General features: G+C 42.2%; 2 protein-coding genes across 2 annotated transcripts in view; one reads left to right on the forward strand and one right to left on the reverse strand.

The window, feature by feature from the left end:
* Positions 1-13,844, reverse strand: part of LOC106606985 (zinc finger protein 850-like) — an 898,172-nt gene that overhangs the window by 491,054 nt on the left and 393,274 nt on the right. The gene's annotated exons all lie outside the window — the stretch shown is intronic.
* Positions 6,091-10,743, forward strand: LOC106595846 (zinc finger protein 436-like). Its single transcript, XM_014187196.2, has 2 exons — positions 6,091-6,702; positions 9,714-10,743. Exons 1-2 carry the CDS (start codon positions 6,333-6,335, stop codon positions 10,664-10,666), a joined length of 1,323 nt encoding a protein of 440 aa, XP_014042671.2. The 5' UTR covers positions 6,091-6,332; the 3' UTR covers positions 10,667-10,743.

Below are 13,844 nucleotides of genomic sequence, written 5' to 3' on the forward strand. Positions count from 1 at the left end.
GCTTTTGTAATACATTGAGATGCTATGTACTGATGTAATGTGATAGAATTGTATTTCTGTAACCAAGTCTAACTCAGTCATAGGCACGCCCCCAGGGACACATACAGGACCAGGCGTCATTTGACAAGCCTGTTCTATGGGCACTATAAAACACACCCTGATTTACATTTCTTTAGACCAGGCCTCCACTCCATGGCCAATAGGTTTTACCATCCAATTCCTCTACTGAAAGTGAACCATACCACGTGGTTAACTTTTAGACTATCGAGACCGACAGAATAAGAACAAGTCTTTGATATTAATTATTAGTCTGCAGCTAAGTAAATTATATCATTGAACGCGAAGACCAACGAAACATCCATTCTATAACGACATTAATGAATGTCGCTTTGAAAGATCCATTCTAACCGAGAGAGAGACTCTCCATCAGAACGACGCTTGAACAAGGATCTCGACGACACATGAGCGTAAATATATATTGATTGCAATTGTTCCCGAATGAACGAGCCTTCAATTGTCAATTGTTAATATTAATGAACTCTGTGTGCCACAGCTGACCTTTTATGATCCATTGTTCAACAGGCCAACCTGCCTGTTTAGCCCACTAGGGCACATTCCTCTACCAATCCTTTGTGACGATAATTACTGTTTGTATGTTTTCTGTTAATTACTTAGTGTAGTAAATAAATGATTTTAAGACAATTGATGTATGGATGATTTTAGTAAAGACTGGGTTCATGCAGATACAACAATTTACGACATTTGGAATGAGACTGGACTCGAGGTAAAATACACCATTTAAACTTGAAGATAATCGGCCTATAATATAATAGAATATAATATTATAGTACAGGAAAGTTATATTAGGAAAATTATAGCTTTGTAATCTGAATATTCTCCTTGGTGCCCCGATCTCCTAGTTAATTACAATTAAACGATTAATCAGTTTAATCGCATGATAATAATTACAGGGAGCTAATTGATAAACATGTCTTCAGTTTAACGGTACCCCCAAAGACACGACAATGGTGATATACCAGGGACTGGGGATGTAGTTAGGTTCGTATGTAGTATGGTGATATACCAGGGCCTGGTGATGCAGTTAGGTTTGTACAGTCTGATGATATACCAGGGCCTGGTGATGCAGTTAGGTTTGTATGCAGTCTGATGATATACCAGGGACTGGGGATGCAGTTAGTTTTGTATACAGTCTGGTGATATACCAGGGACTGGGGATGCAGTTAGGTTTGTATGTAGTATGGTGATATACCAGGGACTGGGGATGCAGTTACGTTTGTATGTAGTATGATGATATACCAGGGCCTGGGGATGCAGTTAGGTTTGTATGCAGTCTGATAATATACCAGGGACTGGGGATGCAGTTAGGTTTGAATGTAGTCTGATGATATACCAGGGCCTGGGGATGCAGTTAGGTTTTTATGCAGTCTGATGATATACCAGGGACAGGGGATGCAGTTAGTTTTGTATACAGTCTGGTGATATACCAGGGACTGGGGATGTAGTTAGGTTTGTACAGTCTGATGATATACCAGGGACTGGGGACGCAATTAGGTTTGTATGTAGTATGGTGATATACCAGGGCCTGGGATGTAGTTAGGTTTGTATACAGTCTGATGATATACCAGGGCCTGGGGATGTAGGTAGGTTTGTATGCAGTCTGATGATATACCAGGGACTGGGGATGCAGTTAGGTTTGTATGCAGTCTGGTGATATACCAGGGACTGGGGATGTAGTTAGGTTTGTATGTAGTCTGGTGATATACCAGGGACTGGGGATGTAGTTAGGTTTGTATACAGTCTGGTGATATACCAGGGACTGGGGATGTAGTTAGGTTTGTACAGTCTGGTGATATACCAGGGACTGGGGATGTAGTTAGGTTTGTACAGTCTGGTGATATACCAGGGACTTGGGATGCAGTTAGGTTTGTATGTAGTATGGTGATATACCAGGGACTGGGGATGTAGTTAGGTTTGTACAGTCTGATGATATACCAGGGCCTGGGGATGCAGTTAGGTTTGTATGTAGTATGGTGATATACCAGGGCCTGGGGATGCAGTTACGTTTGTATGTAGTATGGTGATATACCAGGGACTGGGGATGCAGTTAGGTTTGTACACAGTCTGATGATATACCAGGGACAGGGGATGCAGTTAGGTTTGTATGTAGTCTGATGATTTACCTGGGCCTGGGATGCAGTTAGGTTTGTACAGTCTGGTGATATACCAGGGACTGGGGATGCAGTTAGGTTTGTATGCAGTCTGGTGATATACCAGGGACTGGGGATGCAGTTAGGTTTGTACAGTCTGATGATGTACCAGGGCCTGGGGATGTAGTTAGGTTTGTATACAGTCTGATTATATACCAGGGCCTGGTGATGCAGTTAGGTTTGTATACAGTCTGATGATATACCAGGGCCTGGTGATGCAGTCAGGTTTGTATGTAGTATTGTGATATACCAGGGACTGGGGATGCAGTTAGGTTTGTATGTAGTATGGTGATATACCAGGGACTGGGGATGCAGTTACGTTTGTATGTAGTATGATGATATACCAGGGCCTGGGGATGCAGTTAGGTTTGTATGCAGTCTGATAATATACCAGGGACTGGGGATGCAGTTAGGTTTGAATGTAGTCTGATGATATACCAGGGCCTGGGGATGCAGTTAGGTTTTTATGCAGTCTGATGATATACCAGGGACAGGGGATGCAGTTAGTTTTGTATACAGTCTGGTGATATACCAGGGACTGGGGATGTAGTTAGGTTTGTACAGTCTGATGATATACCAGGGACTGGGGACGCAATTAGGTTTGTATGTAGTATGGTGATATACCAGGGCCTGGGATGTAGTTAGGTTTGTATACAGTCTGATGATATACCAGGGCCTGGGGATGTAGGTAGGTTTGTATGCAGTCTGATGATATACCAGGGACTGGGGATGCAGTTAGGTTTGTATGCAGTCTGGTGATATACCAGGGACTGGGGATGTAGTTAGGTTTGTATGTAGTCTGGTGATATACCAGGGACTGGGGATGTAGTTAGGTTTGTATACAGTCTGGTGATATACCAGGGACTGGGGATGTAGTTAGGTTTGTACAGTCTGGTGATATACCAGGGACTGGGGATGTAGTTAGGTTTGTACAGTCTGGTGATATACCAGGGACTTGGGATGCAGTTAGGTTTGTATGTAGTATGGTGATATACCAGGGACTGGGGATGTAGTTAGGTTTGTACAGTCTGATGATATACCAGGGCCTGGGGATGCAGTTAGGTTTGTATGTAGTATGGTGATATACCAGGGCCTGGGGATGCAGTTACGTTTGTATGTAGTATGGTGATATACCAGGGACTGGGGATGCAGTTAGGTTTGTACACAGTCTGATGATATACCAGGGACAGGGGATGCAGTTAGGTTTGTATGTAGTCTGATGATTTACCTGGGCCTGGGATGCAGTTAGGTTTGTACAGTCTGGTGATATACCAGGGACTGGGGATGCAGTTAGGTTTGTATGCAGTCTGGTGATATACCAGGGACTGGGGATGCAGTTAGGTTTGTACAGTCTGATGATGTACCAGGGCCTGGGGATGTAGTTAGGTTTGTATACAGTCTGATTATATACCAGGGCCTGGTGATGCAGTTAGGTTTGTATACAGTCTGATGATATACCAGGGCCTGGTGATGCAGTCAGGTTTGTATGTAGTATTGTGATATACCAGGGACTGGGGATGCAGTTAGGTTTGTATGCAGTCTGGTGATATACCAGGGACTGGGGATGTAGTTAGGGTTGTATGCAGTCTGATGATATACCAGGGACTGGGGATGCAGTTAGGTTTGTACAGTCTGATGATATACTAGGGATGCAGTTAGGTTTGTAAGCAGTCTGATGATATACCAGGGCCTGGTGATGCAGTTAGGTTTGTATGCAGTCTGGTGATATACCAGGGACTGGGGATGTAGTTAGGTTTGTATGCAGTCTGATGATATACCAGGGACTGGGGATGCAGTTAGGTTTGTATGTAGTATGGTGATATACAAGGGACTGGGGATGCAGTTAGGTTTGTATACAGTCTGATGATATACCAGGGCCTGGTGATGCAGTTAGGTTTGTATGCAGTCTGATGATATACCAGGGCCTGGTGATGCAGTTAGGTTAGTATGTAGTATGGTGATATACCAGGGACTGGGGATGCAGTTAGGTTTGTATGTAGTACGGTGATATACCAGGGCCTGGGTATGTAGTTAGGTTTGTATGCAGTCTGGTGATATACCAGGGACTGGGGATTGTAGTTAGGTTTGTATGTAGTATGGTGATATACCAGGGCCTGGGGATGTAGTTAGGTTTGTATGTAGTATGGTGATATACCAGGGCCTGGGGATGTAGTTAGGTTTGTATGCAGTCTGATGATATACCAGGGACTGGAGATGCAGTTAGGTTTGTACAGTGTGATGATATACCAGGGACTGGGGATGCAGTTAGTTTATATGCAGTCTGGTGATATACCAGGGACTGAGGATGTAGTTATGTTTTTACAGTCTGATGATATACCAGGGACTGCAGCCTTCCAACACTTTGCATGTTTTTTTTTGGCAAAGTCGTTTTTTTTTACCAGGAGACTGTAGTGCCACCTTCGCAAAAGGAGCATGAAGCAAAAGGAGTTTGCATTGGGCAGACCACATCACCGGGGGGGTGCAGTTGCAGGCGGTATCATTTGCCGTACCAGGCGGTGATACAGCCTGACAGCATGCTCTCAATTGTGCATCTGTAAAAGTTTGTGAGGGTTTTAGGTGCCAAGCCAAATTTCTTCAGCCTCCTGAGGTTGAAGAGTCGCTGTTGCGCCTTCTTCACCACGTTTCTGTGTGGGTAGACCATTTCAGTTTGTCAGTGATGTGTACGACGAGGAACTTTTAAACTTTCAACCTTCTCCACTGCGTCCCATCGATGTGGACAGGGGGGTGTTCCCTCTGCTGTTTCCTGAAGTCCACGATCATCTCCTTTGTTTTGTTGACGTTTGGTGAGAGGTTATTTTTCTGGCACCACACTCCCAGGGCCCTCACCTCCGCCCCGTAGACTGTCTCATCATTGCTGGTAATCAGGCCTACTACTGTTGTGTCTTCTGCTAACTTGATGATTGAGGCGTGCGTGGCCACACAGTCATGGTGAACAGGAAGTACAGGAGGGGGCTGAGCACCCATCCTTGTGGGTATCAGTGAAGTGGAGGTGTTTTCTCCTATCTTCACCACCTGGGGGCGGCCCGTCAGGAAGTCCAGGACCCAGTTACACAGGGCGGGGTTCAGACCCAGGGCCTCAAGCTTAATGAAGAGCTTGGAGGGTACTATGGTGTTGAATGCTGAGCTATAGTCAATGAACGGCATTCTTACATAGGTATTCCTCTTGTCCAGATGGAATAGGGCAGTGTGATGGCGATGGCATCGTCTGTAGATCTATTGGGGCGGTAAGCAAATTAAGGTAAAGGTAAGGTAAGGTAAAGGTGATATGATCCTTGACTCGTCTCTCAAAGCATTTCATGATGATGAAAGTGGGTGCTACGGGGCGATAGTCACTTAGTTCAGTTACCTTTGCTTTCCGGGCTCCCGAGTGGTGCAACGGTCTAAGGCACTGCATCTCAGTGTAAGAGGCGTCACTACAGTCCCTGGTTCAAATCCAGGCTGTATCACATCTGGCCGTGATTGGGAGTCCCATCGGGCGGCACACAATTGGCCCTGTGTCCTCCAGGTTTGGCCAGGATGGTACTGTTCCTAGGGGTAGTACTGTTCCTAGGGGTAGGCCGTCATTGTAAATAAGAATTTGTTCTTAACTGACTTGCCTTGTTACATAAAAATAATATTGGGTACAGGAACAATGGTGGACATCTTGAAGCATGTGGGGACAGTAGACTGACGTAACAAAATGCACTAAACTAAAGTTAAAAAAAGTGAATTAAATACATTTAAAATAATCTTTATCTGAAAATATATTTCCTCAACTGCGTTTCCCTCCAGTCAGCAGACGGCGATGTGCGTCTTTCAGGCGATGCTGCCAGCGTGACGTATAATCTAGTGGACGGTTCTTCATAAACAGCTCGTCAACCACCTCGGTAGCTTGCTAGCCAACATAGCCCAAAGATTCAAGATATTTATACGCTTTCGGTCTATATTAGCTACTGTGTTTTAGACACACTTCTGTCGTATCTACTTGTTAACCTATTTAATTTAATATTACGTTATTTTTTATTAGTCAGCTATAGTAGCTGGCTGGTTAAGTTAGCACTAGCCTGGTCGCTAATGATAGCTAGCTAGCTAACATCCCCGAACATGAGCTCCCTAAACTACTCCCCTCCTGTTAAAGAAGAGGAGGTCTGCTGGACGGAGAAAGAAGCTCTGGGGCTGAACATTGTGAAAGAGGAGAAGGAAGAGGAGGATGTTACAGTAAAACAAGAAGTAGAGGGTGAGACTGTTACAATGAAAGAAGAAGAGAAAGACGCGTTCAGAGTGAAAGAGGAGGAGGATGTTACTGTAAAACAAGAAGTAGAGGGTGAGGCTGTTACAGTGAAAGAAGAAGAGAAATACGTTACAGTTAAAGAAGAGGAAGACACATTCAGAGTGAAAGAGGAGGAGGATGTTACTGTGAAAGACAAGGATGCAGTTTTTGAAGTGGAGGGGGAGGAAGGAGAGGAGGAGACAGGTCAGTTTAACACCAGTAAATACTAATCTTTGTACAGAAACGTGGTTTTAAAGCAGCAATGGTTTTTGTTTTGCATACATTTTAAGGTGAAAAATCAGAGTCTTGTGTCCGTTACTGTGGAATTGTCCAGCTCCTATCTATACCGAACAAAAATATAAACGCAACATGCAACAATTTCAAAGATTTTACTGAGTTACAGTTCATAGAAGTCAATTGAAATAAATAAATTAGGCCCTAATCTATAGATTTTATAACTGCGCAGGTGTGCTGCCATAGGCCCACCAACTGGGGAGCCAGACCCAGCCAATCGGAATGAGTTTTTCCCCACAAAAGGGCTTTATTACAGACAGAAATACTTCTCAGCACATTACTTCTTACTTACATTCCTTGTTTTACAAACATTGGCAAGTATGCTTATTCGTTTTCTTGTAGTTGTGATTTCTGGTGTAATCAGTCATGGCAAAAAAAATATTTGGCCTGGTAAAAGAATCAGTTGCGTGTATATTCTATCATCTGCCTGTTACAGTGGCTGGTATATTCTATCTAGAGGTCGACCGATTAATCGGAATGGCCGATTTTAATTAGGGCTGATTTCAAGTTTTCTTAATAATCGGTAATCGGTATTTTTTTGCCACCTATTTGCCGATTTTATTTTTGTATTATTATTTTTTTATATAAACTAGGCAAGTCAGTTAAGAACACATTCTTATTTTCAATGACGGCCTAGGAACGGTGGGTTAACTGCCTTGTTCAGGGGCAGAACGACAGATTTTTACCTTGTCAGCTTGGGGATTCAATTTTGCAAACTTATGGTTAACTAGTCCAACGCTCTAACCACCTGCTTTACATTGCACTCCATGAGGAGCCTGCCTGTTACGCGAATGCAGTAAGAAGCCAAGGTAAGTTGCTAGCTAGCATTAAACTTATAGATTTAAAAAACTTATAGATTTAAAAAACATTCAATCATAATCACTAGTTAACTACACTTGGTTGATGATATTACTAGTTTATCTAGCCTGTCCTGCTTTCATATAATCGATGCGGTGCGCATTCTCGAAAAAGGACTTGCTCCAACGTGTACCTAACCATAAACATCAATGTCTTTCTTAAAATCAATACACAAGTGTTTATTTTTAAACGTGCATATTTAGTTAATATTGCCTGCTAACATGAATTTCTTTTAACTAGGGAAAATGTGTCACCTCTGCAACAGAGTCTGGGTATATGCAGCAGTTTGGGCCGCCTGGCTCGTTGCAAACAGTGTGGAGACTATTTCTTCCTAACAAAGACAGCCAACTTCGCCAAACATTTGACATTTTAGTCATTTAGCAGATGCTCTTATCCAGAGCGACTTACAGTAGTGAATGCGTACATTTCATACATTTTTCTCCGTACTCCGTACTGGTCCCCTGTGGGAATCGAACCCACGACCCTGGCGTTGCAAACACCATGCTCTACCAACTGAGCCACACGGGACCAAACGGGGGATGATTTAACAAAAGCCCATTTGCGAAAAAAGCACAATCGTTGCACGACTGTACCTAACCATAAACATCAATGCCTTTCTTAAAATCAATACACAGAAGTATATATTTTTAAACCTGCATATTTAGCTAAACGAAATCCAGGTTAGCAGGCAATATTAACCAGGTGAAATTGGGTCAGTTCTCTTGCGTTCATTGCACGCAGAGTCAGGGTATATGGAACAGTTTGTGCCGCCTGGCTCGTTGCGAACTAATTTGGCAGAATGTTACGTAATTATGACATAACATTGAAGGTTGTGCAATGTAACAGGAATATTTCGATTTAGGGATGCCACCCGTTAGATAAAATATGGAACGGTTCCGTATGTCACTGAAAGAAAAAAACTTTTGTTTTCGAGATGATAGTTTCCGGATTCGACCATATTAATAACCTAAGGCTCGTATTTCTGTGTGTTTATTATATTATAATTAAGTCTATGATTTGATATTTGATAGAGCAGTCTGACTGAGCGATAGTAGGCAGCAGCAGGCTCGTAAGCATTCATTCAAACAGCACTTTACTGCATTTTGCCAGCAGCCCTTCGCAATGCATTGGGCTGTTTATGACTTCAAGCCTGTCAACTCCCAAGATTAGGCTGGTGTAACCGATGTGAAATGGCTAGCTAGTTGGCCGGGTGCGCGCTAATAGCGTTTCAAACGTCACTCGCTCTGAGACTTGGAGTAGTTGTTTCCCTTCCTCTACATGGGTAATGCTGCTTTGAGGGTGGCTTTTGTCGATATGTTCCTGGTTTGATCCCAGGTAGGAGCGAGGAGAGGGACGGAAGCTATACTGTTACACTGGCAATACTAAAGTGCCAATAAGAACATCCAATAGTCAAAGGTATATGAAATACAAATGGTAAAGAGAGAAATAGTCCTATAATTCCTATAATAACTACAACCTAAAACTTCTTACCTGGGAATATTGAAGACTCATGTTAAAAGGAACCATCAGCTTTCATATGTTCTCATGTTCTGAGCAAGGAACTTAAACGTTAGGTTTTTTACATGGCACACACATTTTTACTTTCTTCTCCAACACTTTGTTTTTGCATTATTTAAACCAAATTGAACATGTTTCATTATTTATTTGAGGCAAAATTGATAGTATTTATGTATTATATTAAGTTGAAATAAGTGTTCATTCAGTATTGTTGTAATTGTCATTAATACAAATAAATAAATAAAAATCGGCCGATTAATCGGGATCGGGGTTTCTTGGCCCTCCAATAATCGGTATCGGTATCGGCGTTGAAAAAAAAAAATCATAATCGTTCGACCTCTAATTCTATCATCTGCCTGCTACAGTGGCTGGTATATTCTTTCATCTACCTGTTACAGTGGCTGGTATATTCTATCATCTGTCTGTTACAGTGGCTGGTGGACCGAAATCTAAAACTAAAACAAGACTTAGAAGACATTTGTCAAAGTTTGTAAAAACATTTAAACATTCACTACATTGACTGCCTGACTTGAACGTTCACACAGGAGAGAGACAGGACTATCGTAGATCCTCTGGGGAGCCTCAACAACATCATGATGCTGACGAGGCAGAGAAGAGTCTCTCCACATCAGGACACCTCAAGAAACGCAATCAGAGACCCACAGGAAAGAAACCTCAGTGCTGCTCTGACTGTGGGAAACATTGCAAATCTTCATCAAAACTAAAAATACACCAGCGAGTACACACAGGAGAGAAACCTTATAGCTGTAATCAATGTGGGAAGAGTTTTACTAATTCAAGTAATCTGAAAACACACCAGAGAACACACACAAGAGAGAAGCCTTATTGCTGTGATCAGTGTGGCAAGAGTTTTACTCAGTCAAGCAACCTGGTAACACACCAGAGAACACACACAAGAGAGAAGCCTTATTGCTGTGATCAATGTGGGAAGAGTTTTACTCAGTCAAGCAACCTGGTAACACACCAGAGAACACACACAGGAGAGAAACCTTATAGCTGTGATCAATGTGGGAAAAACTTTTCTCTGGGAGAACGCCTTAAAGAGCACCAGAGAACACACACAGGAGAGAAATCTTATAGCTGTGATCAGTGTGGCAAGAGTTTTAGTCAGTCATGCAACCTGGTATCACACCAGCGAACACATACAGGAGAGCAGCCATATAGCTGTGATCAGTGTGGCAAGAGTTTTGCTCAGTCAAGCAACCTGGTATCACACCAGAGAACACACACAGGAGAGCAGCCATATAGCTGTGAGCAATGTGGGAAAAACTTTTCTCGGAGAGAACACCTTAAAGAGCACCAGAGAACACACACAGGAGAGAAACCTTATAGCTGTAATCAATGTGGGAAGAGTTTTACTCAGTCAAGCAGCCTGAATAGACACCAGAGAACACACACAGGAGACAAATCTTACCACTGCTCTGACTGTAATTTGTTTTTATCTCTTGATTTATTTGACAGTTTGCCCTTAGTGTGAAAAGTTGTCATCAAGGCAAAGGGTGGCTACTTTGAAGAATATACAATATATTTTGATTTGTTTAACACTTTTTTGGTTACTACATGATTCCATATGAGTTATTTCATAGTTTTGATGTCTTCACTATTATTCTACAATGTAGAAAATAGTAAAAATAAAAACCCTTAAATGACGTGTGTTTTACTGGTACTATATATATATATATATATATATATATGTATATGTATATATATATATTATTGTATACATGGCTTAATGCATCATTACATTAGCCATTTAGCCTCAATATGAAACTCAACTAGTCTCTCACTGTTTAACCAGAATAACATGAGTTGGGTCCTTTAGACTGTTAGTCCATAATCAACTAGTCTCTCAAAAGAACAGCAAATTTCTGCCAGCCAATGGGATAATTCCAGTGCAGTACATATGTCGAGGGATCATTCCAGTACAGTACATGTGTAAAGGATGTAGAGGGATAATTCCAGTACAGTACATGTGCAGAGGGATAATTCCAGTACAGTACATGTGTAGAGGGTGTTGAGGGATAATTCCAGTACAGTACATGTGTAAAGGGTGTTGAGGGATAATTCCAGTGCAGTACATGTGTAAAGGATGTAGAGGGATAATTCCAGTACAGTACATGTGCAGAGGGATAATTCCAGTACAGTACATGTGTAAAGGGTGTTGAGGGATAATTCCAGTGCAGTACATGTGCAGAGGGATAATTCCAGTACAGTACATGTGTAAAGGATGTAGAGGGATAATTCCAGTACAGTACATGTGCAGAGGGATAATTCCAGTACAGTACATGTGTAAAGGGTGTTGAGGGATAATTCCAGTGCAGTACATGTGTAAAGGGTGTAGAGGGATAATTCCAGTACAGTACATGTGTAAAGGGTGTAGAGGGATAATTCCAGTGCAGTACATATGTCGAGGGATCATTCCAGTACAGTACATGTGTAAAGGATGTAGAGGGATAATTCCAGTACAGTACATGTGTTAAGGGATAATTCCAGTGCAGTACATGTGTAAAGGGTGTAGAGGGATAATTCCAGTGCAGTACATATGTCGAGGGATCATTCCAGTACAGTACATGTGTAAAGGGTGTAGAGGGATAATTCCAGTGCAGTACATGTGTAGAGGGATAATTCCAGTGCAGTACATGTGTAGAGGGATAATTCCAGTGCAGTACATGTGTAAAGGGTGTTGAGGGATAATTCCAGTGCAGTACATGTGTAAAGGGTGTAGAGGGATAATTCCAGTGCACCGGTTATTGACTGGAGACTTAAAATGCTGAAAACAGGTCCCTAACGGAATGACAACAACATGGCTGCTTGTTAAAGAAGAGATGGAGGGAGAGAGAGAAAGAGGTAACCATATACATTGCACATGGACCGTAAGAAATCCTGAATGTATTGAAACGCCTGGGCTCGCAGGGGATGTGTTAATTCATAACCCATCATTTATTTATGTTAATTCATAACCCATCATTTTTACCTGTTAATTCATAACCCATCATTTATACCTTTTGATCAAAAGGGGCGGTTCAGGCAGGCTGGCACGCTCCCTGACCTTACTTCTTACTAGGCAGGAACTAATGGGGATCCATAATAAACCCCAGGAAGACTAGCTGCTGCCTTGGCAGGAACTAATGGGGATCCATAATAAACCCCAGGAAGAATAGCTGCTGCCTTGGCAGGAACTAATGGGGATCCATAATAAACCCCAGGAAGACTAGCTGCTGCCTTGGCAGGAACTAATGGGGATCCATAATAAACCCCAGGAAGAATAGCTGCTGCCTTGGCAGGAACTAATGGGGATCCATTATAAACCCCAGGAAGACTAGTTGCTGCCTTGGCAGGAACTAATGGGGATCCATAATAAATACAAATACTTGTATCAATATATTTGTGTCTCTTTACTCTCAGATTCGAAAATGCTAATTAGCATCAAAGTAGACGACATGCAAGACTACAAATCCCTGCAACCTCCTGCATGTAATCTCTAGCTGACACCTTTCACAGAACAGTTCACTGAATTGTCCATTGAAATACATTTTTACCAATTAAATCATTGCTACATAAAGGCCTGATTGGTGGAGTGCTGCAGAGATGGTTGTCCTTCTTCCATCTCCACAGAGGAACTCTGGAGCTCTGTCAGAGTGAACATCGGGTTCTTGTTCACCTCCCTGACCAAGGCCCTTCTCCCCCTATTTCTCAGTTTGGCTGGGTGTCCAGCTCTAGGAAGAGTCTTGGTGGTTCCAAACTTCTTCCATTTAAGAATGATGGAGGCCACTGTGTTCTTGGGGACCTTCAATGCTGCAGACATTTTTTGGTACCTTTCCCCAGATCTGTGCCTCGACACTTTCCTGTCTCAGAGCTCTATGGACAATTCCTTTGACATCATGGCTTGGTTTTTGCTCTGACATGTACTGTAAACTGTGCGACCTTATATAGACTGGTGTGTGCCTTTCCAAATCATGTCTAATCAATTGAATGTACCACAAGTGGACTCCAATCAAGTTGTAGAAACATCTCAAGGATGAACAATAGAAGCAGGATGCATCTGAGCTCAATTTCGAGTCTCATAGCAAAGGGTCTGAATACTTAAGTAAATACATTTGCAAAAATGTTTAAAAAAAACTGTTTTTGGTTTGTCATTATGGGGTATTGTGATGTCATTATGGGATATTGTGATGTCATTATGGGGTATTGTGTGTAGATTGATGAGGGGGAATAATTATTCAATTTTAGAATAAGGCTGTAACGTAACAAAATGTGGAAAAAGTGAAGGGGTCTGAATACTTAACGAATGCATTGTATACCACTGGCAGAGTTTTCTACCTCTGGCAGAATTTTCTACCGCTGGCAGAGTTTTCTACCATTGGCAGTTTTGTACACAGTCACGTGATATGTGGTATAGAAAAGTCCAATCTTAGGAGAGTACATGGGAGGCACTATACTGTGTGTCTGCAGGTGTCTATCTGGTCAAAACCACTGATACAGGAGCCCCTCCACCCTCTGGTGGGATGGATCATGTCTACAGAGAAACCTAGATTCAAATATTTAGATTTGTGTGTATTGGGTATATGTTGTGAAATTGTTAGATTTTACTTGTTAGAAATTACTGCACTGTCGGAGCTAGAAACAGAAGCATTTCGATACACCCACAATAACAT

Source organism: Salmo salar, chromosome ssa02 (assembly GCF_905237065.1).
Source record: "Salmo salar chromosome ssa02, Ssal_v3.1, whole genome shotgun sequence".
In the NCBI taxonomy this organism is placed as follows: domain Eukaryota; kingdom Metazoa; phylum Chordata; class Actinopteri; order Salmoniformes; family Salmonidae; genus Salmo; species Salmo salar.